The 26241-nt window shown below is 43.6% G+C and overlaps 2 protein-coding genes across 3 annotated transcripts; both read left to right on the top strand.

The window, feature by feature from the left end:
- Positions 1–436: 436 nt before the first annotated feature.
- On the top strand, positions 437–6449 carry ccdc62 (coiled-coil domain containing 62). Its single transcript, XM_061698259.1, has 13 exons — positions 437–727; positions 849–889; positions 955–1014; positions 1648–1840; positions 2651–2817; positions 2898–2999; positions 3326–3497; positions 3790–3891; positions 4297–4385; positions 5195–5283; positions 5367–5475; positions 6122–6277; positions 6356–6449. Exons 1-13 carry the CDS (start codon positions 688–690, stop codon positions 6443–6445), a joined length of 1410 nt encoding a protein of 469 aa, XP_061554243.1. The 5' UTR covers positions 437–687; the 3' UTR covers positions 6446–6449.
- Positions 6450–6476: 27 nt separating this feature from the next.
- On the top strand, positions 6477–25856 carry LOC133413640 (huntingtin-interacting protein 1-related protein-like). Of its 2 annotated transcripts, none has more exons than XM_061698257.1 (33): positions 6477–7341; positions 7683–7746; positions 8789–8931; positions 9265–9321; positions 9392–9472; positions 9849–9925; positions 10035–10096; positions 10404–10544; positions 11251–11308; positions 11750–11825; positions 12049–12177; positions 13269–13391; positions 13682–13865; positions 13947–14035; positions 14451–14567; positions 14631–14732; positions 15319–15501; positions 16752–16862; positions 18877–19101; positions 19305–19452; positions 19604–19690; positions 20054–20161; positions 20266–20402; positions 20766–20876; positions 20994–21052; positions 21149–21179; positions 21245–21307; positions 22190–22290; positions 22356–22461; positions 22525–22648; positions 22748–22809; positions 24162–24740; positions 24814–25856. In XM_061698257.1, exons 1-33 carry the CDS (start codon positions 7261–7263, stop codon positions 24841–24843), a joined length of 3849 nt encoding a protein of 1282 aa, XP_061554241.1. In that variant the 5' UTR covers positions 6477–7260; the 3' UTR covers positions 24844–25856. The 2 variants fall into 2 exon arrangements, with proteins under 2 accessions (XP_061554241.1, XP_061554242.1); XM_061698258.1 differs by having other exon boundaries at positions 6478–7341; positions 18907–19101.
- Positions 25857–26241: the final 385 nt, after the last annotated feature.

Raw genomic sequence — 26241 nt, 5'->3', positions numbered from 1 at the left:
GTCGTTTTGGAGAACAATTACACATCCTGGTATGGGTTGTGCAAGTCACTCTGTCATCGTTTACTTAAATGTATGTCATATTTGCTCTAACAAAATGTAATAAATACATTATATTTAGTTGATAAAAACAGGTACAAAATATTTATTTTGTTTCTAAAGTTTTCATTTTTTTATTCGATCTTTTTGTTTTGCATCCGTGTTGATTTTCAATATCAAACCAACGTTTTTTTGTTTTGTTTTTTTAGTAGTCAGTTATGACTTCAAAGGACTCATGTTTTGAGTACAAATATTGAGTAGTATGCGTTGTTTTTTTTTGCTAAAATAAATGTTGGCAAATAAGTTTCAGTCGACGTATTTGGGGTAAAAGTAATTATTTTGAAATAAAGTTTTTCGCTCACCACTTCCGCCTGCTCTATATTTGAAAAAAAAAAACGTTTTCTAAACTTTGAACTAACGTTACTTTGCCGATGAATCTGTGCGATTAGCAAAGGGAATGTGGAAAAAAATAATTTCGAGTCGTGGAGGAGTAAATTGAAAATGAATTTTAAACGTGTAAATCGGCCGTCGTTGGCATCGGTCGTTTGTCCTTCTGTCCAACCTAAAACGCAAAATGACGGATTACAAATTGGAGGAATACTTGGAAGGAACTGCAATTAAATACAATATTTTTGTCGAAGTGATCATGTAATGGAAGAAAACAGAGGATGGACTCCTGTCCTACCACCAGGTAAAGAAATTAGACAAAATCTCGACATTGTAATGTTATTTTGAGTTCTTTAAAGGCACCGTATAGATACACCATCATTCAATGTCGATATTTTCTTTAATCCTCTTTGACTTTATTCCAGATTCTTCTGCAGCGGTGTGGCACAGTAATCCAGTCAAACAGGTGAGGAAAATGACCATAAACTCACTTTCAAAACAAAACAAAATGTGATGGGCATGTATTTTCAGGATGTTCCCCTCCATGGCCCGACAGATCATCCTTTTAATCCCAGGATGCAACACTCCGAGGTGAGCACAAATCAGGTTTGCGTGTGTGCGTTTGTGTGTGTTTACAACTGCTATATTTTAAATTGATGTCCAAATTTCATCCAGGTTAAAACATCAAAGTCTATCCAAGTTTGATCCATATTACACATTTGGCTCAAGTGTAAACACTCCAATCTAACATCACTTACAGTTTTGTTCAATTCTACAAATTTCAAAAGCATGGTCAGTAATTGTAATCCAAGCAAATCTGAGTTTGATCCAGATTGTGCATTTGTTTTAAGTGTAAACAATCTCATGTTCAGACAGTTGTACAGCTATTTAATTTTATCAAATTTGAAATGGGGTATGCGTATGCATGGTGAGAAGATGTAATCCAATTCCATGCAACTTTGATCTGAATCTGATTCAGATTGCACATTTGTCAGAAGTGTAAAAGTTCCAATTTAATATTGTCTGATAGTTACATCTCTGTAAAACCTCATCAAATGTGAAAGATGTAATCCATCCAAGTATAATCTGGTTTGGATTCATATTTTACATTTAATGTAATTATAGTAACACAATATTCAATTTACCATGCTCAGACAGTTTTATTTCATTTTGTTAGTTCTTTTTTTTGTCTGTTTTTTTTTTTGTTTATTTTTTTGTCTCAAGTTGTCGGCGAGCGACGCATCCAGCTGCACCATCCAGAGGCAGAGGAGGGAGATAAAGCTGCTGATGGCGGAGCTGAAGGAGCGCGAGTGCGAGCTCAACGCCACGGCCGCCTCCCACCAGAGGTGCCTTCGCGCCTGCGAGGGCGACCGTCGCCAGCTGCTGGAGTCGGAGCAGAAGCGATCTCGACTGGAAGGTGAGCAGCTGACGCCAATGTGGTATGCGGTGACAAAAGTACTCAACACATTGTACTTGAGTAGAAGGACAGATGCAGTACCTGTGTAAAAAAAAATAAAAAGAAATAAAAAAGAGATACAAGTAGAAGTACTGATGTAGTTGTCCTACTCGTGTGCAGAAATGTCGTACAGTAGTAGGTGACAGTACAGTGGCGCCTTGAATTACGAGTGACCTGACTCACGACTTTTTCGAGATACGAGCCGTCATTCGAACGAAGTTTTTGTCTTGAGTAGCGCGCCAAAATTTGAGTTACAAGCACTGAATGGTGGCGCTGAACTTCACAACAAGCAGCTGATAGTGACCAATTCTTTCTTTGCGGACGTCTGCTCGCTTAACGCTAACACAGTGCAAAACGCGATAGATGAGCTAACAGAACTAGCATCGGTGTTGCGGTAGTTATAACCCTTTCAGCAACGGACGTTGAACACAAATGGTGCAGCAACACATGCAGACAGACACTATATCAATACTCACAGGCATATTTTTTTATCTGCTGTGAAAAACGACTTACTGTACCGTATATTCCTGCAGTTTACTGAATCACTTAGTTGTGAAACTAAGTTGTGGTATATATGTCTGTATTGTATTTTTGTTGGTGTTTTTTTGTCAGCTAGAACGGATTAATGGCATTTTCATTCATTTCAATGGGAAAAGATGATGTCGTTATACTAGATACTTTCTTACTAGAAAGGTCAAAGAGCAGACGGTACTTAACTACTACTCTAGGATGTCGTATGATTGGCCTTTGTGTTTGTGCGGATTCGTGCAGAGGAGCTGCAGAAGCGCAACGAGGTGATCCGAGCGCTGACCAAACGGGTCCAGCTGGTGGAGGCGCGGGAGAAGGAGGTCCGCAAGGAGCTGCGTGCCGCTCTGCAACGGATTGAGGAGCTCCAGGAGAACCAGAAGCACATGAGGCATACATGTCAAGACTATGAGGTAGCGGTCCTCTTGTGCAACCTCCAGAAAAGTCGAACAAAACGCGTAAGAGGTTTTCTCTGGTTTCCTTTCGCTTTTAGGAGAAGAACCACAGTCTCAACTCCAAAGTCATGATTCTAACCACTGAGGTGGGCTCTCTAAAGGTCAAAGAGGAAGAGCTGTGTTCAAGGCTCAAAATCAAGGTACGTATAATGATAATGAAGTCATATATAATATATATAATATATATATATGATAATGAAGTATCATATAATGATAATGAAGTCATTCGTGATGCGGCCTGTGAAAGGATTAACAGCACGTTATTTTAGCACAAAAATCTGATTTACAATTTTCATCGATTTTTGTCTCCCTCCCGCCGCTTATGGAAAAAGCAAATGACGATGACATTATTAAGCAAGTCATTTTGCTTTTGTTTGCCTTTGTTTTAATAAATCTAGGTGTGAATTTGTTTGAACCGTGCGGGACAAACTGGAATTAATCGATTCAAATTGTTATCGTTTGCCAGGACAAAGATGCGAGCGAGGCCTCTGGTCACGTGGTCCACCTGACAGGACGTCTGCGAGAGACGGAGGCGGCGCTGGCCGAGAGCCGCTCCCGAGAGGCCGAGCTGCTGAGAGAGGAGGAGGCCAACCGACGGCGACTGAAAGAAGCCCGGCGCGACAACGCGCGCCTCCGTGGTACGCAACCATGTCATAAGTAAAAATGAAATACAAGTACAGATACTTGGGTAGAAAAGACCCAGGTAAAAGTAGAAGTCTTGATTGTATGTATTTAAGTACAAGTACAAAAAGTACAGAACCTGAAATGTACTTCAGTACAAAATTGAAAAGAAAAAATGAAGTACAGATACCTGTGTTTAAAAAAAAAAAAAAAAAAATTCTGGTAGAAGCAGAAGTATGGATTCAACTGCAAAAGTAAAAATGAAGTAGAAGTACAAATATCTGTGAAGTAGCGCAGTTATTCTCGTAGAGGAACTGCAGCAGCAGGTGACGCAGGGCAGCGCCCAACGGGAGGAAACCATCCGACTCAAACAGGAAGTCCAGCTGCTTCGCCAGGATCTGGCCTTGTCAGGTGCATTCACTTCCCCTCACAGTCACTCACTTCCTGTCACAATCACTCAGTCAGTTCATTCAACTTAAGTCATTCATTTCCCATCCTCAGAATCACACACTGTCAAAGTCACTCGTCAAAATCAAACACTTCCTGCCTGTGTATTCTCGAGCTGTGCGAATAATCAATTTTATTTTTACGTTACGTTGCTTTTTGATCAGCAAAGGGGGGGTGGGGGTCATTTAAAATCAGAAATCGGTTTATTTCCAGGTAATATTGCTCAGCACTACTAGCGTCCTCATGATTCCCTCACTTCCTGTCACAATAATTCACTTCCTTGTGGAGAAGAATCAGGAAGGAGTCACTGCGTCACACTGTACATCCTTGACGAATCATGTTGGACTCATGATTGTGTTGCTTCCCCAGGGGAGGGCGACAGCTGGAAAGACGAACTTCTAGAACTGGCTCGCTCCAAACAGGACCGCGCCGTGTCAGAGCTGCAGTGCCTGCGACAGGTAACCCAAACCGACCTCCGCGCCTGACATTCTCTCACCCTCACCACAAGGAAGTGAACGATCAACGGTGTTTGTGAGTGGCGTCTTTCCCGTTGAGTCACATTCCTTCAGCACGTTCCCGCCTGCGTGTCACTGTCACAGCCAAAATGAATTGAGTTGTTTTTAATGTGCCGCCGAGACGGTGAATGAGTCTGTCACCCGCAAACATGCTTGCCTAGTCAAAAATCCCTTCTTTCCTGGCAAAATCACTCCCTTCCTGTCAGAATCATTAACTTCCTGTGAGAATCACTCATCACAAACAAACACTTCCATTCAGAATCACTCACTTCCTGTTGAGATTGTGCTCTTTTGTTTGGAATGACTCAATTTCTGTCAGAATCATTCACTTCCTGTAAAAAATAACACACTTCGGGTCAGAGTCGCACACTTCCTGTTGGAATCACTCTCTCTCGGTCGGAATCTCTTGCTTCTTGTCATAATCATTCTCTTCCTGTCACAATCACTCACTCAGTTTATTTAACTTTAATCATTAAGCTCCCATCCTCAGAATCACTTGCTTCCCAGAATCACTCACTTCGTGTCAGAGTCACTCATCTCAACCCAGTGACCACAGGTGTGCCCCAGGGGTCTGTCCCGGGGGCCCTCCACTTCATAACGTATCTCATTTCCACAAATACAAAATACCCTTTCACTGCTACGTGGGGTGACACCCAGCGCTACCTCTCCAGCTAGCCCAACTCTTCCCTTACCCCACAGACTGTCTCACTGAAAACATCATACTCCCTGTAGTCATGATGTGTGTTTTGCAGGTGTATGAAAGTCAGAGGAATGAACTTCAACTCCTGCACGTCAACCTTGAAAGCGCCCGAGTGGCGGTGAGGAAGGACCATCATGGCAGGTGATTGCAGACTCCATCAGACATCCTTATTTTACACCTCCCTTTTACGAATAAACTATTGTTTATTGTTTTTAATGTCACAGCCAAGACCTCTCCTCTGAATCCCTGCGAGGGAAGACGTCGCCACAACCCGACCACCTCTCTTCGCCTGGAAGAGTCCACTCGGGCGTCCTTGCCTCACTCTTGACACACGTATGATGTCATGAAAGATAATATGCTAACAGTTTGTATGCTAAAATGTATGACTCTAAAGAAAGTGCTCAGGCAGCTAGATGTGGCTCTATTTCAAAGATAGATAAACGATAGATGGTAGCATACACAAAGCTAGTAAGTTGTTTTCTAATGTTATCTGATGAAATGCTAACACCTGAGTACAGAAACCACTAAGGCGTAAAACAAAGGATTCTATATCACGCGCTGTGCTTGGGTACTAATTCTCACGAAAGTCGCTATACATGGTAGCAGTTGCCATGCTCACATATAAAAGCTACATCTAGCAACCTGAGGCATGAATTTACTTGATGCTTTTGAGTTGAGTAGTATTTCTAATGAGAATTCCTAACATGCTAGGTAGCAGTCTTGAGTGCAAAAAAATGCTGCAGTAGATCGATATTTTCCATTGAGCGCTGGAGATAGTATTTTTAATGAGAATGGATAAAATGATAACATGTTAACTGTTGATGTGTTAACGTATAGCAAGATCGCAACCTGAGTATGGGAAGGATATTCACATCATGGCTTCTCGTAATGTCGGATTTCAAATGAGAATTGATCAAATGCTAACATGCCAACGGATATTAGGCTAACATACAATCATCCCCCCCCCCCACACCCCCAGAGCGGCGGGGACGTGTTGTCCGACTCACTGCTACAACAGCTTCTGGATCACTCCCCAGGATCTGGGGCCCCCTCAAGGCCATTGGAGACCTCCTCCTACAGCCATAATTGTCAGACGGACCACCACCACCACCACGTCTACACTCCCCCCGCCCAGGTAAAGCCTTTTCAGCTGTTAAATGCCAGTCAGTGTGGTTTGGGTGTGTTCACACCTGTTGTCATGTTTTGCTTTCAGAGTGCTGAAGCTCCACCCAAAGAGAGCTGCCGTTCAGCCCGGCAGGGGGGAGGGCAGGCTGGGCAAGACTCCCTGACATTTGAAGACTAAATATTGGCTGTATGGCATTAGCATCGTCATGCACACATTTTACTGTACATTCATCATCATGAACAAGCGGGACATGGATTCACGACCAATCGTTGTCTTTTGCGCTGCAGAGATTTTCTCGCAGTATATTTTGTGTGTTTGTGCGTGTGTATGATATGAGAGTGCGAGCAAGTTTTTGGGTGAATGAGTGAGTGTGCGGGTGTAAGTGTGTGTGTCTATGAGTGAGTGAATGACTGAGTTACTGCCTGTGTGAGATTGCGTGAGTGAGTGCATGTGTGAGTGAGTATGAGAGAGGCATGCCGGTGCGTACATGCAAGTGGGAGAGTGCGTGACTCGTGTGTGTGTGTGTGTGTTAAAGTCCGTGCAAATGGGTGAGTGAGTAAGTAAACGGGTGAGTTTGTGTGTGTGTATGTGTGTGGGATTGTCGTGAAACCAGTCTTGCAGGGTTCACACTGGTTTTCTTCTATCGTCATACCAGTTTCCCTGCCCTCACTTCAATTCCCTGCTGGTTGGCCGACGACACACACACATTTTTATGCTCCTACTTTGCATTTAAATGTATTTTTCAAAATATATACTTTTTTACATTTAATAGAAACTCTTTGCCAAGCTTTTTTTTTTTTTTTTTTAATTACTTTTTTATTTTAAAGGAATGTGAATCAAGGGCTAGTTTCTGAGCCCTTTGTCCTGGATTTTTAGACAAGGATTTTCCGACTGGATTAAAAACCATTTAAAGGACACATTTTTGTTGTTGTTGTTGTTACTGCACATGCTCGAGACAAGCGGATTAGATTTTACATCACAGGAGCAGCGAGATGAGCAAAACCAAGAACAAAAGCGAGAACAGGACGGAAAAGGTTCTGGCGGCGGAGAAGGAACAGTTTGGAAAACAACAGGTAAATAGTACACATTGACAAATGGGCTAACTGCAGGCAAAACACTTTTAAAAAGGGAGCTAATCACTGTCCAATCAAACTCCACACCCTTTGATGGCTTGTGACTGATTATTTGCCCACGTATGCTGTCGAAAAAGTTGGCCAATCGACATTGCAACGTTGCCTTCAGCTTGGTGAAATTGTTAAGTTATTGTATCGCTCGTCCTGCTGTCAAGTCTCCAATAATACGTGCGTAGTTTAAGCTATTTATTAGAATGCAAACTACAAGCTCAATTGTAGGTGTACAGTGTTGTTTATGAATGAAGAAGCGAGTGTGTGTATCGAGTTGTTTTGTTTTGCAGTTGCAGTACATCAGCAAGTGTCTGACCTCGGCTGAAGCGCCACCCAAATCCAAATATGTGCGCAGTATCCTTTTCATTTGGGTTCATAACCTAGACCCAGTTCTCGTATCAAGTAGCAGAACCAGTATCAGAATCTCAGAACTAGTCATCGTAGCAGAAACGGTACCAAACATAGCTGAACCAGTTCTAGCACCAGTACCAGCAAATAACTCCAAATGGTGAGCACCATTTTGGTTCTGTGGTTATATTACACCTTTCCCCTTTATCATAACTCTTAACCTTATATGGTGGTACCAGAACCAGTGCAAGTACTAGAACCAGAACAAATATCAGTCCAGTACAAAGACCAGTTATAATTCCAGATGACTACCAGTAACAGATCCAGTACTAGAACCAGTTGCAGCACCAAAACCAGTTATCGTACGAGAACCACTACCAGAAACGGGTCAAGTGTCAGAATCAGTTCCAGTACCAGAACCAGTTATAGTACCAGAATCACATCCAGTAACGGATCCAGCACCAGAACTACTTATAGTACCAGAAACAGTTATATTACCAGCACCACTACCAATAACAGAACGAGTTATAGTGCTAGAACCACTACCAGTAATGGGTCCAGTTCCAGACACAGTCACAGTACCAGAACAACTTTCAGTAACACATCCTGTACCAGGATCAGTTATAGTACAAGTATAAATAGCAGCACTAAATGAGCTACAGCACCAGAACCAGTAATGCTACTAGTAGCAGAAAGTCACTGAGACGGTGAGACCCTTGTGTAGTTACTGAAGCCAGTACCAGAACCACTACTTTTAACGGATCCAGTATCAGAACCATTTATATTACCAGCACCACTAACAGAAACAGTACCAAAACCAGCACAACGATGAGTTAAAGTACCAGAACCAGTTATGCTTCCAGTAGTAGAAAATCACCGATACTCTTAAATTGGGGTACCAGAACCGGTTCTAGCACCACAACCCTTACAAGAACCATTTACCCTTTAGATTCGCCCAACATCTGGCGTGACTATGACTTGGGAGGCTTAATTTACCAGAAAATTGCGGATTCCTGGGGTTTTGAATTTCCCTTGACAGCTCCTGAAGACATCCTCCTGGGCAGTCACAGGGAGCGCGGCGCGTCCACCATGTGGTCGTACATCCTCAACCTGCCGCTGTCCAGCAACGCCATCATGAGCTGGAAGTTCTGCTACCTGCTGCACAAAGTGCTGCGCGACGGACATCGCAACGTAATGACTAAACCAGGGCTGGATGTGTGTGTGATGTGATTACTTGGATTCTGAACACAGCCAACACCCCCATTTATAAGTGGGTGTGCACAGTTGTGCAACCATTTAATGTACTTATCTTTACATCCCCTCTTGGAAATATTTTAGGTTTTTTTTTTTTTTTGGTGGTGTTGTTTTTTTTTTTTTTTTTTTTTTAGTTGTAGGTCACATTAATGATGCAAAAAGATTCAGGATGATTTATCTGTGCCAAAAGCCTGCCATTCGAACAGAGGTGTGTAGACTTTACAGTGACTGTACATTGCAACTTTGGCTCATCACTTTTACCTCCGCTAGGCTGTGCGGGACTCGCACAGATACTGTCGCAATGTGAAGGACATGGGCGCCTTGTGGGTGAGCGGCCGTCATTTTATGATGATTATGTCACGTATTGTATGATAGCAGCGTGCCGCTTGTCTCGTAGGGCAACCTGCACGATCGCTACGGCCACATCGTCGCCTTGTCCACCAAATTCCTCTGCCTCAAAATGGAGTTTCACGCTCAGGTAAAAAATAAAAAAAAACGTGTAAAAATCAGTAATAAAACTGTAATTTACCAATTGATGGGATGCTTTGTGGTTGCCAACAGCCACGCGAAATACTACCGTACTGTATTTTGAGTTATCATGAGACAAGAAAGACTGATAGATATAGATTTAAAACTCTTAATTGTAGGATTGTAACTGTATTCCATGAACAAATGTTGTAAATTAATTATTAATACAATTTTTATTTTATGAAATATATTTTATGAGGTGTATTTATATTTATTAAATGTCATCAATTCTATGATTTTAATGTCTATTCTTTTTGTCGATTTACATTTATTCAATTCATTAAAATCATTTTATAGCTTAGTTGAAGCTTTTTCGACCTTCACAGCACAAAGCCATTCCCGGCAACCTGGAGGCCTCCGACGAGACTTTGGAGCGAGAAGCCGGAAGCGACATGAACAGAGTGTAAGAGCGGTCACAAATGCGTGGTTGTGTTGTTGTTGTCGTTGAGTTGTGTTGTTATTGTTGTTATTATTATTATTATTATTATTATGTATGTTTGGATTGACTGCAGGCTGGATATGACACAGGAGCTGTTGGAATACTTAGACGCTGGACTCAAGATGGCTGAGACTGGTTTGTTTATAGAACTTCTAGATCTAGACCCGCTCACAATTGCTCAAAAATATAGTGACCAGAATTAAAAAAAAAAAAACATCTAACGAAAGTCAGCTGGTTTATTGGCAACATGTAGTAATGCGAAACACCATAGATGGCGCACAACTCGACATTACGACTTGCCTGTATACTGTTGTGTAAAAAAAAAAATATATATTTTTTTTAAATTGCTTAAAAATGTGTAACGATATAATGGAGGTTCACTGTACTTGAATAAACGCATGTAGACTGGGATTTTCGAATTTGGTCGCTCTCGTCTTGACAGTTCTCCGTCAGATGGACACCAACGGAGCCAAACCCAACTCGCCGGCGGGACAGTGCCGCCTCTTGCCTCTGATCCCGCTCATCCCCGACTGCAGCTTTCTGTACCACTTCTGCGTCCGCCTGTTCTTCAAACTCCACACCTGTGAGTCACGCGTGCACACGTGACAGCATAATTAACCTTTGAACTAACCAGGTGACCAATCAGTGGAGCAAAACGAGAAGGAAAACAAAAAGCACCATCCGTTTTAAGGATGCACAAAATTGATTGACTATTTGTCTCATAGTAATTTGACCAGCTGTGGGGTTTTCAGGCAGAGCTTTTTGAGACTTTTTTTTTTGTTTGTTTTTTTGGGTCTTGTCATGGTAAATATGACAACCAAATTTCATGTTGCGACGTGAAATTGGCTTTGGTGGGATGAATTTGACCATAAATCTAGGGTTGCCCGGGAAATAACTAAAACGAGCCTAAAATGTCCATTTTGAACCAAGATGGCTCTCTGTTTTCAGGCCCAGTTGTTTGAGAATTTTTTGGTGGGACAACTCATGCGAGACTACCAAACTGTTCTGTTTTCAGGCGAGGCTTTTTTGTTGGTGTACTTGTTATGGACATGCCTGCCAAATGTCTTGTTGCTAAATGAAACTCACAAACTCAAAATTCTGGAGGGCGCAACCGAGCCAAAATGGCAGACTTCTTGTCTGTTTTCTGGCATGCTTTTCTAGCCTTTTTTCCCCAGTCAACTCACGAGAGACAAGCCTACCAAATTTCACATTGCTAAGTTAAACTAGCTTCCAGGGATGAATTTGTAAAAGTTTAGCTTTCCATAAACTTCATCTTGTGTGACTTGCAGGCATTGCGGCGGATGTTCTTCTCGGCCACAGAGAGCGATTCCGGGAGCTATTTAACAGGTACAGTCCATTCTGCTATGCAAAAATCCATCCATTTTCCGTACCGCTTATCCTCACGAGGGTCGCGGGCGTGCTGGCGCCTATCCCAGCTATCTCCGGGCGAGAGGCCGGGGCACACCCCGAACTGGTCGCCAGCCAATCGCAGGGCACATAGAAACAAACAACCATTCACATTCACACCTACGGGCAATTTAGAGTTTTGAATTAACCTACCACACATGTTTTGGGCATGCGGGAGGAAACCGGAGAACCCAAAGAAAACCCGCACAGGCACGAGGAGAACATGCGAAACGCCACACAGGCGAGGCCGGATTTGAACCCGGGTCCTCAGAACTGTGCTAAGCAGTCTTCCATCATGCCGCCAAAACATATATGTTACAGTAAATGTTAGATGCTTTAAAAGTTGCTATTTAGTAATGACAACTAATGTCTTTTTCCCAGCCTCAAGCAGTTCTTCAACAGAGCCAGAGAGATTGAGTTCTTCCAAACCATCATCCAGATACCACAACTCCCAGATGTGCGTGACAGCTTTTTCTTTGACCAACCTTTTCCCTATTTCAATTCATTAATGTAACAATTCATCTTTAATATACAAATATAAAAAAATGAATTCAATTCATTTGTGTAGTTATTTAATTTCTGAATTGTCATGCAGGCTACAGTTTTGTGTTTGGATAAAGAGGTGATATTTATGTTGATGTTCTTACTTCTTCTTCTTACCCCCCCCCCCCCCCGTTAAGGCGCCTCCAAACTTCCTGCGTGCAGCTGCCTTGGCAGAGTACAAGAGGCCGGTGGTGGTGATTGCAAACGAGGAGCGCTTCGATGACGACGAACCCGAGCCACAAACCGACTCACGGGACTTGGAGCAGGTCCGTTATCCGTTTTCAAATGTAGGAGGTCCAAGTAAAAAAGATATAAATGCTCGAGTAAAGTACACATACCGGAACTGTACTTAAGTACAGTAATTAAGTTTTTGTACTACAACCCCAATTCCAATGAAGTTGGGACGTTGTGTTAAACATGAATAAAAACAGAATACAATGATTTGCAAATCATGTTCAACCTATATTTAATTTAATACACTGCAAAGAAAAGATATTTAATGTTCAAACTGGTAAGCTTTATTGTTTTTAGCAAATAATCATTAACTTAGAATTTTATGGCGTTTCTGGGTGGTGTTGATAAATGGCTTTTGCTTTGCATAGTAGAGTTTCAAGTTGCACTTACGGATGTAGCGCCGAACTGTATTTACTGACATTGGTTTTCTGAAGTGTTCCTGAGCCCCTGCGGTGATATCCTTTATGCATTGATGTCAGTTTTTGATGCAGTGCCGCCTGAGGGATTCTAAGGTCACGGGCATTCAATGTTGGTTTTCGGACTCGCCGCTTACATGCAGTGATTTGTCCAGATTCTCTGAACATTTTGATGATATTATGGACCGTAGATGATGAGATCCCTAAATTCCTTGCAATTGTACGTTGAGGAACATTGTCCTTAAACTGTTCCGACCGTCGCCCCATCTTTGCTTTTGAATGACTGAGCAATTCAGGGAAGCTCCTTTTATACCCAACCATGGCACCCACCTGTTCCCAATTAGCCTGGTCACCTGTGGGATGCTCCAAACAGGTGTTTGATGAGCATTCCTCAACTTTCTCAGTCTTTATTTCCACCTGTCCCAACTTTTTTAGGAACGTGTTGCAGCCATAAAATTCTAAGTTAATGATTATTTGCTAAAAACAATAAAGTTGATCAGTTTGAACATGAAATATCTTGTCTTTGTAGTGTATTCAATTAAATATAGGTTGAACATGATTTGAAAATCAGTGTATTCTGTTTTCATTTATGTTTAACACAATGTCCCAACATCATTGGAATTGAGGTTGTACAACCACTGGCTAGCCTTAGTGCTAACATGCTATGTATATTTCTCTAGTATTAAAATATGTGTCTGTCTCGGTAGTATTACCTGCTGAGTCAGATGGGTGTGCCTGATGCGGACCAGAGCAGTCAGCACAATGAGAACGAGAGCCTGAGGAGAGAACTGGACCTCCTGAAACCAGAACTTCAACTCATCAAATCTGAGGTACATTGCAGCAAAAAAAAAAAAAAAAAAAAAAAAAAAAAAGGTTGATTTCATCCTAATAACAAAAAACAGTTTGGCTCTAAATGGGAACCTTGAGGTACACCACAGTAGAAGATGTGACAAAGAAACAAGAGCAGCCTCACTTGTGACTTAAGTTGCAATGTTAAAAAAATACTTATACTGAATACTAATCAAATCTGATGAGGGTAAAAAAATACAAAATAATATTGGTAAAATTAGGTAAAACGTGCAAGTGCGCACACACGTGTTTTCTGTGTGCGCGTGGGCAGGCTCAGCGGTGCGTGACGGAGCTCCGGGCTCAAGTAAACCACCTTGAGGCGGAGGTGGAGGAGCAGCGCACCCACAAGCAGATGGCGCACGTGGAGAACGAGCACCTACGCATGGAGGTGGAAGCGGCGCGCTCTGCCAACGTAGCCAATATGGGCGCTCAGATCGGATTCAAGGAGGCCGACGGTAAGCGCGGTGCAACAAACTCTTGGACGTTTTATTTGTTTTATCCCGTTCAATTGTGGCTAACATTTCTTAACTCGGCAGGTCGAGCACAGGCAGCCGAGTTTCGATTCAGTCAACTCAAAGAGAAACATGCTGAGCTGGTCACCAGTCATGCCGACCTAATGAAGCGGGTACGGTAAACCCCCTTTTATTCGTAGCTCACTATTCACAAATGTACCTATTTGTGAAGAAAGAGATGCCACAAGACGCAGTCAAAGCCCTCTCTAAATAGGACAGTGTACAGATTGGTGTCAAGGAAGTACAGTATGTTGAAATGATAAATGTTGACCAAGAGACTAGCTTCGTTTGTCGGGCGGAGCTAAGTTTAGCCTGAGTTGTTGGGGGAAGTTAGGGAGAGTCTTCGCCACGTGCATGTGCACTTCCGGTGGATTATAATTTTTTTTTAATCAATACGTCACACCAGTTGAGGATGTCTTCTCATTTTGGGATGCCGTGTCACACAGTTGGAGCAATATCCCACGTTCTTGGGTTTTGTGTGAAAGGCGCAGTGGAACAATTTCAGTACATTCTGTTCCGGGTGTGTAGAACGCAGAGACAAACAAGCACCTGGCTCACACCAAACAAGACCAAGATGAGATGTGCAGGACCAAACAGAAGCTGGAGAGCGAGCTGGAGAACCTGCGTCGGGGGAAAACCAACTTGGTGAGACCCCGCCGGCTAAAGGCTTTAACCGCTAACATTTAACGCGGTGGCTCACTCCGTCAGATGCACCAGCGGCAGAACGAGGCGGACAGGCTAAATAAAGAACTCCTGGAGCAAAGAGCCGAGTTGGCGCTCCTTCGCAGCACCCTGGAGGGCAAGGAGATGGTAAGATGCTAACGTAGCATAACATTAGGATTTTGGTTAACAATGCTAACAATGTAGAATTGTTTTACCCGTACAGAAAATGGATGGATGGATGAGAAAAGTATTTGCTTACCTTGGAGAAGACATTTGAGAATGAAACACGTGACTATGTGTGGCTAGCATCATTAGCTTCCTTGGCTCGTTAGCGCCACGGCTAAACTGAACAAAAAATAAATGAATGAAGCTCCACTACAGATCGTAACTCGGCGTCATCTAAGTAGCATAACATTTTATGAATGAATGCAGATGACTTCATAATGTAGCGTTATCAAGAGGCATTTTATCTGTGTTGATTTTGGAAACCGAACAAAGAACAATATTTTTGGCCTTGTTTGCTTTCTTGCTGCCATGGATCGTACCGAGGATTCATGTGAGTAACATAATTACATGGCTAACATGACTAATACTCAGACCTCATACCTTTATCCTCAACCTGCATTTATCTGTTTACTTTGTGATGATAGAACAAATAATATAAACATATAAATATCATTTAAAAAAAAAACAGGAGCCTGGTTAGCATTACAGAGAATCCCCTGTCCTCCAGGAAGGCTCCCAGGCCAGCAGCAGCCTGGGCGCTCTGCAGGCGGAGCGCGACGCCCTGCTGCGCTCGGCCCAGGAGCGCGACGGTGACCTGTCGTCACTGAGGCAACAACAGAGCACCGCCGACCTGGAGAGGGATCGCCTGAGCCGGGAGTTAGAGGCGCTCAGGGCGCAACTGCAGCAGCAGGTAAGAAGAAGAAGAAGAAGGAGGAGGAGGAGGAGGAGGAGGAGGAGGAGGAGGAGGAGGAGGTAGGCAGGGGGAAAGGTAGGTGGAGAAGGGAAATGTATGGGGGAAAAAAAAAAAAAAAGGTAAGAGAGGGAAAAGGTAGTAGGGTTGAACCCATTAGTTGACAAGTCTACTTTACTACATTGCATCAATGTTTCACAGTTGAAGTTGACCGATCACTCATCACGTTTTTGGCATCTTGTCTTCCCATCGGCCAATTTATGAAGGATTTAGCTGACGTCTTCATACGTCAGCGCGGGGCGATTATGAAATTAGGAGTTTATGAAAATAAGCAGGTGGTGGATGAGAATAGCGGTTGGCCTCGCTAGTTTCGGCTATTACGCTCGCCGCTAAAAGATTCATACCGACAGCACCACGGGACCGGCGGTGAGGAACGCGGGCAGCGGCGCAAAGTGAAACTAACCATGTCTCCAAAATGTTATGACTAATAGTGCACAAACCAAAATTGTGTGCTAACGAGAACTTAATTCATCATTGAAGTTGCGTGCTAAAACACACACTAAGGTCACGGCACCTGTCGCGTTACGAGAGTGACATCAGTACAATATATAGTGCCGTATGGATGCTACGAGCGTGTGGAAATATTCTACCAAAAATGATCATACCATAAAAATGACAAAGGAAATAAAAACAGTGAAAAAGTGAAATGCTTAATTTTTTTAGGCCTGTCGACGATGTTCCGTCTTACAAAACGCTATGCTAAAGAACACGTTTGTTGATGAGATACATGCACAGGACTCCCACTAATTACAACAACTACAATTAGCGTAATGGTGAGTTGTATTTTTAATCGTGTGTTTTTATTTGTTTCTACGCCTTTCTGTTTAAAAAAGGCCTTTACATGAAACCGGTCCGTGGCGCAAAAAAAGGTTGAGGACCACTGTGAACTGTGCTGGAAAAAAATACCAATGATGTCATCGATTAATCGACTTTGAATCAACGACCAGCGCATTGTCGTCGACTACAAAAAATCTTTAGTCGTTCCAATCTGAAATGGTTGGAGAGGGGGAAGATCGGAGACGAGAATTGTAGCAAGAGGGGGGAATGGAGTGCGGAAAGTTCGGAGAAGGGAAAAGTAGGGGGCGGGGAGGTAAAGGGCGTCGGTAGGAGAGGAGCAATTTAGGAGGTCAGCCACGGGAAAGGTGGGAGAGAGTGAAAGGTAAGTGATGCTTGATGTGTCTGCTCCACAGTTCAACATCAACGCTCAGCAGAAGTTGGAGATTGACAGGCTGCGGCGCGAGTTGGACACCACCCGAGCCGAGCTGGCGCGTGCCAACAGCAACCTCCAGAGCAAAGAGCTGGTATGTACGTACACGGTTTTCATCCACTCGGACGAGTTGCATTGTCCCGGTGCACATTCATAATCAAATTACAGTCAAGTGAGTGCCTATGTTAATACAAAACCAATTCCAATGAGGTTGGGACGTTGTGTTAAACATAAATGAAAACAGAATACAATGATTTGCAAATCATGTTCGACCTATATTTAATTGAATACACTACAACGACAAGATATTTCATGTTCAAACTGATCAACTTTATTGTTTTTAGCAAATAATCATTAACTTAGAATTTTATGGCTGCAACACGTTCCTAAAAAAGTTGGGACAGGTGGAAATAAAGACTGAGAAAGTTGAGGAATGCTCATCAAACACCTGTTTGGAGCATCCCACAGGTGACCAGGCTAATTGGGAACAGGTGGGTGCCATGGTTGGGTAGAAAAGGAGCTTCCCTGAATTGCTCAGTCATTCAAAAGCAAAGATGGGGCGACGGTCGGAACAGTTTAAGGACAATGTTCCTCAACGTACAATTGCAAGGAATTTAGGGATCTCATCATCTACGGTCCATAATATCATCAAAATGTTCAGAGAATCTGGACAAATCACTGCATGTAAGCGGCGAGTCCGAAAACCAACATTGAATGCCCGTGACCTTAGAATCCCTCAGGCGGCACTGCATCAAAAACTGACATCAATGCATAAAGGATATCACCGCAGGGGCTCAGGAACACTTCAGAAAACCAATGTCAGTAAATACAGTTCGGCGCTACATCCGTAAGTGCAACTTGAAACTCTACTATGCAAAGCAAAAGCCATTTATCAACAACACCCAGAAACGCCGCCGGCTTCTCTGGACCGAGCTCATCTAAGATGGAGTGACGCAAAGTGGAAAAGTGTTCTGTGGCCCGTCCATCCATCCATCCATCCATCCATTTTCTGAGCCGCTTCTCCTCACTAGGGTCGCGGGCGTGCTGGAGCCTATCCCAGCTGTCATTGGGCAGGAGGCGGGGTACACCCTGAACTGGTTGCCAGCCAATCGCAGGGCACACAGAAACAAACAACCATTCGCAATCACAGTCACACCTACGGGCAATTTAGAGTCTCCAATAATGCATGTTTTTGGGATGTGGGAGGAAACCGGAGTGCCCGGAGAAAACCCACGCAGGCACGGGGAGAACATGGGGATTGAACCCGGGTCCTCAGAACTGTGTCTAACCAGTCGGCCACCATGCCGCTGTTCTGTGGTCCACATTTCAAATTGTTTTTGGAAATAGCGGACGTCGTGTCCTCCGGGCCAAAGAGGAAAAGAACCATCCGGACTGTTATGGACGCAAAGTTCAAAAGCCAGCATCTGTGATGGTATGGGGCTGTGTTAGTGCCAATGGCATGGGTAACTTACACATCTGTGAAGGCCCCATTAATGCGAAAAAGGTACATACAGGTTTTGGAGAAGCATATGCTGCCATCCAAGCAACGACTTTTTCATGGACGCCCCCCCCCCCCTTCTTATTTCAGCAAGACAATGCCAAACCACATTCTGCACGTGTTACAACAGCGTGGCTTCGTAGTAAAAGAGTTCGGGTACTAGACTGGCCTGCCTGCAGTCCAGACCGGTCTCCCATTGAAAATGTGTGGCGCCTTATGAAGCGTAAAATACGACAACGGAGACCCCGGACTGTTGAACAGCTGAAGCTGTACGTCGAGCAACAATGGGAAAGAATTCCACCGACAAAGCTTCAACAATTAGTATCCCCAGTTCCCAAACGTTTATTGAATGTTGTTAAAAGAAAAGGTGACGTAACACAGTGGTAAACATGACCCCGTCCCAGCTTTTTTGGAACGTGTTGCAGCCATAAAATTCTAAATTCATGATTATTTGCTAAGAACAATAAAGTTTATCAGTTTGAACATGAAATATCCTGTCTTTGTAGTGTAATCAATTAAATATAGGTTGAACATGATTTGCAAATCATTGTATTCTGTTTTTATTTATATTTAACACAACGACCCGACTTCATTGGAATTGGGGTTCCAGTCAAACACAAGCGTCGTTCGGTCCTTCCAGAGCGGTTCGCAGCTGAGCAGCACGCTGGCGGGGCTTCAGGCGGAGAAGGAGACGATGCTGCGGTCGGTGCGGGAGCAGGAGGCCGAGCTGGGCTCCCTCCGGCAGCAGGCGCAGCTACAGCAGAGCTCTCTGGAGCAGGAACGCCAGCGCAGCAGCATGGAGCTGGGAACGCTGCACGCACAGCTACAACAGCAGGTGCGCCCCGCCGCGCCATTCACCAGACTCATGGCTCATTAGCCACTTACCAAAAAGACTTCAGCGTTGCATTATTCTGCTACCATGATGATTAAATGATGTCTGTCACCTGATCCAATGTCTGCCGTTCGCAAGTGCACATAGTTGCGTCTTGGCGCTCGCTTTGCGCCTCCTGGTCACTGGCTGTGTGCGTGTGTAAGCAGGCCAATCGTGAAGCCCAGCTGGCCCACAAGCTGCAGGAGGAGCAGTTCTGCCTGCTGCAGTGCGCCGTGGTGGAAGCGGAGGGCATCGTCCTGGATGCCGTTGCCAAACTGGACGACCCGATCCACGTGCGCTGCATCTGCTCGCCCGGTATGTGCGTGCATACAAAAGACTCGACTTTGTTTTAAAAACGGAATAAAAAAAGAAAATCAGAGCGTGTTCAAAAGTTTTTTGTTAAAATGATAAGAAAATAGAAAAAGTCCTAAATCTCTCATGCTTGTTTTTTTCTGCTGTCTGTCAGATTATTTGGTGAATCGGGCCGAGACCACTTTGGTGTCGGTGGACAAAATGCAGCAGAGTCATGTCATCTATCTGGCAAACAGGAATGGTTAGTTTGTTTGTGTGTGTTTGGGTGGCTCGGTTGCTTTCTGGGATGATTTGTTGGTTGTTTTGCTGGTTTAACGCGTGGCTTGTTGTTTGTTGGTTGTTTTTTTTTTTTTTTTTTTTTGCTGTTGGTTTGGTTGGTTGGTTTGTTGGTAGTTTTTTGTTGTTGTTGCTTTTGGTTGGTTTATTGTTGGTTGGTTCTTGTTTTTTCTTGGTTTGTTGTATTTGTTTTTGTTGGATTGTTGATTTGTTTTTTGGCTCGTTGTTGTTTATTTGATGTATTTTTTTTAGTTTGTCGGTTGATTGTTTGTTGCTGGTCACCAGCGTTGTGCGTTTTTGTCGCTAACGACCATGTGGTTGTTCCCAGACGCCAGCGGCCTGCTTCGGGCTGTCACTCAGTTCTCCCACTTGGCCGCCGACACCATTGTGAACGGCGGCGCCACGTCGCACTCGTCCCCCACCGATCAGGCCGACCGTAAGTCCCCGAGTCTCGCGCGAGATGCGCCGCCTCGGCCTCGGCTCCGATTCGGCTATTTTGCCGGATGTCTGTGTGAAAAAAGGTTTGTGGGTGTGGTGCAGGTTTGACTGACAGCTGTCGGGACTGTGCCAATAACTGCCTTCAGTTCTTGAAGGACTTGAAGCTGCAGGCCAGCTTGCAGAGAGCCGACCCCGCTGCCATACGCTACGCCATCCAGCGCATCCTCGCCCTGGGACAGGTGGGGGATTCAAACCGACGTCCAAGTATTCAGCTCATTCGGGACATCCGGGCAACTATGCCACAATTTGTATATGTTAGCATACGGACTTGTTAGCATGTTCGTATTTGAGAAATTTTCGTTGAAAATAGTGCAACGGAAGGAGGGCAAAATGTCTATTTTCAATCACAATGATTTTAGCAGGTGTCATTATTTTGTAAATATTCTATAAATTCTGTACTTTTACATTTCCCAATGTTCACATTCTATTTTTCCTGCATTTCAGTCAAGGATCTCTTTAGCATTCACGGACAGTTTCTAGAAAAATTGCATTGTCTCGCTCGCTCTCTCTCTCTCTCTCTGTTTCTTGTTGTTGTGGTTCAGGAGCTGCGTCCCAAGGGGCAGGACGTCCTCAAGGAGGAGCTGGGCAACATGGTGGACAAGGAGATGATGGCCACCTCCGCCGCCATCGAGGAAGCCGTGCTTCGTATGGACGTAAGGCATCGCCACGCACACACTAATGATAGACATGGCGACCAAATTTCATAGTGTTGACTGATTTTGGAGGTTGAACTTGCGATGATGCTGACGACGGGTCGCGTGTGTTTGTAGGAGATCTTGTCGCAGGCCAGAAGGGACACGAGTGGCCTGAAGCTGGAAGTCAACCAGAGGTGAGATCACAGCACCGGTCGTCCCTATTTTTTGTTAGTTTTTCTTTGGGGGCGGGGGGATTTCAACTTCTCTGTGATGTTTGTGTCCCATCGCAGCATCCTGGGCTCCTGCTCTGACCTCATGAAGGTAGCCGCAGCTCATTTTTTTAAAATTAAAATGGATGGAGCAAATATGTTGTGCTGTGCCTGCAGGCTGTTCACATGCTGGTGACGTCCGCCACAGATCTTCAAAAGGACATCGTGGAAGGAGGGAGGGTGAGTTGAAAGCGCGCTTGGCAACCATTTTATATGTATTTTTATGTCGTTGATTCATTTGGTTATTTTCAATTTGATATTTGATTTTAATTTTGTACACGTATGGATAATGTATGATTTGTTATTATTATATGACTTGGTTACTTGTGAAAATGTTTTTTTAAACTGACCAATTTCAAATGTTACGTTGATTTGATCAATTTCTATTTTATTTATTTGTTCATTTACTTTAGCTATTTTTTTACATTTTGTATTTATTTTAGCAGTTAACCCAACAACAAAAAGATTAAAATAAATTTGGTTTTCATTGTGATTTATTATTAAATGAGCTGGTAGATTTTTTTTAAATCTAAAAAATATGCAATTTTAGTTATAATTATTAGATTATTGGTAAATTATTTTATTTGATCTATTTTTAAAAACTGACAAATTAAACAACACAAATACTAGAAAGAAATATTTGCTAAATATTATTTGTTTTTGCAGGTTAAAACTCCGCGGCAAAATAAAATAATAATAGATATATATATAATATAACTGTAATAAAAAGAAATTATATTGTTTTAAAACAATATAATTTTCGTATTGTTTAATTTGTTGAATTAACCTTTAAAATGCAACCCTTAATGAAAACATTGAATTCATGTATTATTTGTATTTACAATATTTAAAGAAACAGATGAATACATAATAAACGAAATTATTTTCCAGACTGCACTGCCTTTTTTTAAAAAAAAATATTTTTGTCGTTTAAAAAAATGCCCGCCAAAACCTCCGTGTGGAGAAATGAACTAATATTGAAATGCTTATTTTCATTTTTGTGTTGAATGTGTCTAGAATGAGTATAATAAATCAATATTGTGGCTCTATTGTTTTTCACAGGGAGCAGCTTCTGTCACAGAATTCTACGCCAAAAATTCCCGCTGGACAGAGGGGCTGATCTCGGCCTCCAAGGCCGTGGGCTGGGGCGCCACGCAGCTGCTGTGAGCACTTTGGACTACAAAGTAATTAGCATTATTCATGAATGAATTAAAAATTACGTCCTCAGAGAGTCCGCCGACCGCGTGGTGGGCGACAACGGGACGTACGAGGAGCTCATCGCGTGCTCCCACGAGATTGCCGCCAGCACCGCCCAGTTGGTCGCCGCCTCCAAGGTGCCGCGCCACCCTTTAAACCTCAGCGAGCGCTAACGCGCTAACACGCCGCTCCTGTCTTAGGTGAAGGCGGAGCGCGGCAACAGGAAGCTGTCCACGCTGCAGCAGGCCTCGCGCCACGTCAACAACATGGCCGCCGTGGTCGTCACCTCCACCAAACACGGCCAGATGCAGATCTCGGAGGAAGGTGAGGAGCCACGTTTCGGGAGTAAAGTCACTATGTTACCAGATTCATGTCAGAATATTACATGACTGTTATGGGTTTGATTGATCTTTGTCTTTCCAGGAGTGATGGACTTCTCTGGAATGTCGCTCATCAAGCTCAAAAAAGAGGAAATGGAGGCTCAGGTTAGTCATTCGCTATACGATGACTTGTTGTAGTTGTTACGTCCCCTCGAACCGTGTCGGGAAGTTGAGATTTGGGCTGTTGTTGTCAGTCTGCGGATCGTGGGCTGGAAATAAGCTTTCCCACGGTACCACCCGTGTCCTTCTACGGTGTAGGGGGGGTTTCCAAGAGGCCATGGTAGACGTTTGGTTTTTCCATGATTGTGAAATTCTTGTCCTCATGAATTCAACTTCCTGCCTTTGCACATTTTAGCTTTCCAATGACGTCACCTGTGTAACTCTCTGACATGGGGAAGTGCCCGAGATGGCATTGTGTTTGGTGTGGTTGGGACAAACGTTTGAACGGAAAGTCATACGCGGATGGAATTCACTCCTACCCCCGCATTCTCTGGGATGAACTTTACAACGATACCACTTGCCTCCACCCACGAAATTGTGAAGCGTCCAAATGATCCAAATGAATCCAAATTAAGTTCTGCGCCAGCATTCTTAGGGGAGAGCTTTCCAAAGATACCACTTGTGTACTTCTTTGGCATCAGGAACGCGTCCGAGCTGGGATTTTGACTGTTTCTCCGATCCGCGGATCGGTTGAGTTAGGAATAAACTGTGGAACTGAAAGTCATACAGGGATGGTACTTACTTCTGCCACTGCGTTCTTAAGGATGATCTTTCCAACGATACCGCCTGCGTCCTTTTGCGATGTCACGTAATGTCCAATCCGGGCAATTTCAGCGATCTGCAGATTGTTATAGTTTCTCTGATCCGTAGATCAGTATTTTATCATATACTTCCGCCCCCATGTCCCGAAGGACGATCTTTCCGACGATACCGCCCGCACATCTTTCCGGGACCTTACAAAGTGTCCGAGCTCGCAGTTTGGCTGTTTCCCTTATCCGCGGATTTGTGTAACATGAAATCAGTTTTGAACAGAAAGTCATACCGAGATGGAATTCACTTCTAGCCGCGTTCTTAAGGATGTTCTTTCCAGCGATAGCAGCCACATCTTTCTACGATGGTGGGACTTGTCCGAGCTGGGATTTTGGCAGTTTCTCTGATCCGCTGATCAGTGTGGTTAGAAATAACTTTTGACTGGAAAGTCGTACAGGGATGGAACTTCCTTCTACCCGGAATTCTTGGTGATGAACTTTCCAATGGTACCGCCCGCGTCTTTCTACAATTTCGGGAAGTGTTTAAATTGGGATTTTAGACATTCCGGTGTGTTTTGGTGGTCTGCAGATCGTTGTGGGTCCGAGTAACGTTTGGAAAAAAAAAAAGATATTTTGGAACTTCTACACCTTCTTCTTTGGCATTATGATGGGTGGGGATCAATTTATCTCTGGTGGTTTGGTTCTCAGGTGCGGGTGTTGCAGCTGGAAAGTCAGCTGGATCAGGAGCGCGTCCGCCTGGGTGAGCTGAGGAAGCGCCACTATGACTTGAGCGCCGCGCCGGACGGCGTCGGCTGCGACATACTGGACGCTGACGAGAGCTTCCCACCGCCACCGCCGCCCACTTTACTGGACGCCACCTCTTTCCCGCCACCGCCGCCGCCTGAGCCTCCCACTGTTCCCACCTTTGCATCTACCAACCCTTTCGCACCTGCCGCATCGCAGTCCTTCTCGCTGCCTCAATCTTACACGCCATCGCGGCCCTACGCGCCGTCTCAGCCCTACACATCGTCTCAATCTTACTCGCCATCGCAACCTTACATGTCGTCTCAGCCTTACACGCCGTCCCAAGCTTTCACCCCAATCCCCAGCCAGAATTACGGAAATACTCAGTCCTTCTCCAGCCCGCCAACCTCCTCTGCGACACCCAGCCTCTCCCAGCGCCCCTCGCAGTCCCAGACCACAGACTCCAAGAGCACGGAATCCGCAAAATTCAACCTGAGGAAACCCAGCATCTTCAGTAAATCCGGAAACCTGTTTAGGAACGCGGTAAGAGAAACATTTCTGTATCTGTGGTGTTCAAAAATGGAGGATATTTGCATGTTTGTCATTTCCATTGCAGTTCAAACGAGGGGAAGCTGGAGAGTCTTGAGGCCAGACTGAGGGCGACTCACAGATAATGAAAATGGAACATTTGAATCTCATTTGTGTGTGCCAACATGTTTTTATTCCGAATTGAGCTAAAGAAGCATGGGGAAAAAAAAATCTTTCGCCATCTAGTGTTTTGGTATTGAAACTGCACGTATGTAGCTTACATGCTAACTTTGACCCACACACAAACATTTTTGCAATTGTTGATATATATCATATTTCTGCACATTTTCCGTCCAGCTCTTGTCAGTGTTTTGATGGAATTCTGTTGCTTGATTAAATGCGTCAAATACTTTTAATTATTTCTGCTCTATGTGGTGTTTGATATTAGTGTGCTGTGCCACAAGTGAAAACAATGAAATGTTGACAAAATGTTATTTTCATTAAAAAAAATATACAAAGGAGGCCACGTGCATAACAAATGAAAATGTCAAATGACGTGAAAATGTTTTTTTGTAACGCTACGATAAATGTTACTGAATACATTTTCAACGTTGAACGAATTCAGTCGTAATGTTACGATAAATGTTACCAGGTTAAAGTTATGCTTGGGGATTTTGTTAACTTCATGAAATTGGAATCAAAATGTTGCACACATTGTTGTCATGTTTCAAAAATAAAGATGTAATGTCACGAGAACGAAGTCGGAATGCTACCATAAAGTTGAAATGTTATGAGAACAAAAAATCTGACTACTGGGGGAATCAAGTCGGAATGTTACCAAAATACATTTTCAATGAATCGAGATTCGAGTCATAATGTTACGCTAATAAAGTTGCTATATTACAAGAATAAACCTGTAATGTGTTGACAATGTCACAATGATATGTGAGTGAAGTTGGAATATTTTGAGGACAAGTGATGATTTTATGTGACTAAATGTGTTGTATTAGAAGTCGAATGATTCCTTTATTTGTGACTGGAAAGATGAATCATTTCATTCCGCAGCCAAAAATAGTCTGCTAGCCCCCCATCACGTGGTACTTCAGTCAAGCGAGAGAACACACTGGAATGTGTATGGAAGCAGGAAGTTGACATTCAGGCAAGTTGAACTGAAGTGAAAAGGGAGGTACTGCAGCTTTCACAATAAAACCTACTGAGAAAGTCTCAACCTTCAATATAAAGATCAATGGGAATTTCGCATGCTTCAAAATAAAACCTAACAGGAATGCCCTGTCAACCGCAGTGGTCACTCTTTGAAAATACAATTCTATGGGTCCTTCAAAATAAAACCCAAATCCGAATGCTGCTTTCTCCGGCCTCACAGTTGCACGTTTGGCACTTCCCTTGTATTTTATTTTGTAGGGTCCAGCATTCCCCGTTAGATTTCATTGCAAGGGACGCATCGTTTCCACTCGGCTTTATTCAGAAGGATGAAGCATTCGCATTCAGGTTTATT

Source organism: Phycodurus eques, chromosome 15, assembly GCF_024500275.1.
Source record: "Phycodurus eques isolate BA_2022a chromosome 15, UOR_Pequ_1.1, whole genome shotgun sequence".
NCBI classification, from domain to species: Eukaryota; Metazoa; Chordata; class Actinopteri; order Syngnathiformes; family Syngnathidae; genus Phycodurus; species Phycodurus eques.
This window is presented reverse-complemented; position numbering and strand designations above follow the sequence as displayed.

Excerpts from the sequence above, each read along its gene's own strand:
- ccdc62 (XM_061698259.1), top strand. The coding sequence starts at position 688 with ATGGAAGAAAACAGAGGATGGACTCCTGTCCTACCACCAG. Across the intron at positions 890-954 it reads ACAGTAATCCAGTCAAACAG|GATGTTCCCCTCCATGGCCC; the intron begins GTGAGGAAAATG and ends ATGTATTTTCAG. Across the intron at positions 3,000-3,325 it reads GTTCAAGGCTCAAAATCAAG|GACAAAGATGCGAGCGAGGC; the intron begins GTACGTATAATG and ends ATCGTTTGCCAG.
- LOC133413640 (XM_061698257.1), top strand. The coding sequence starts at position 7,261 with ATGAGCAAAACCAAGAACAAAAGCGAGAACAGGACGGAAAAGGTTCTG. Across the intron at positions 20,403-20,765 it reads GCATCCTCGCCCTGGGACAG|GAGCTGCGTCCCAAGGGGCA; the intron begins GTGGGGGATTCA and ends GTTGTGGTTCAG. Across the intron at positions 22,649-22,747 it reads GATGCAGATCTCGGAGGAAG|GAGTGATGGACTTCTCTGGA; the intron begins GTGAGGAGCCAC and ends TTGTCTTTCCAG.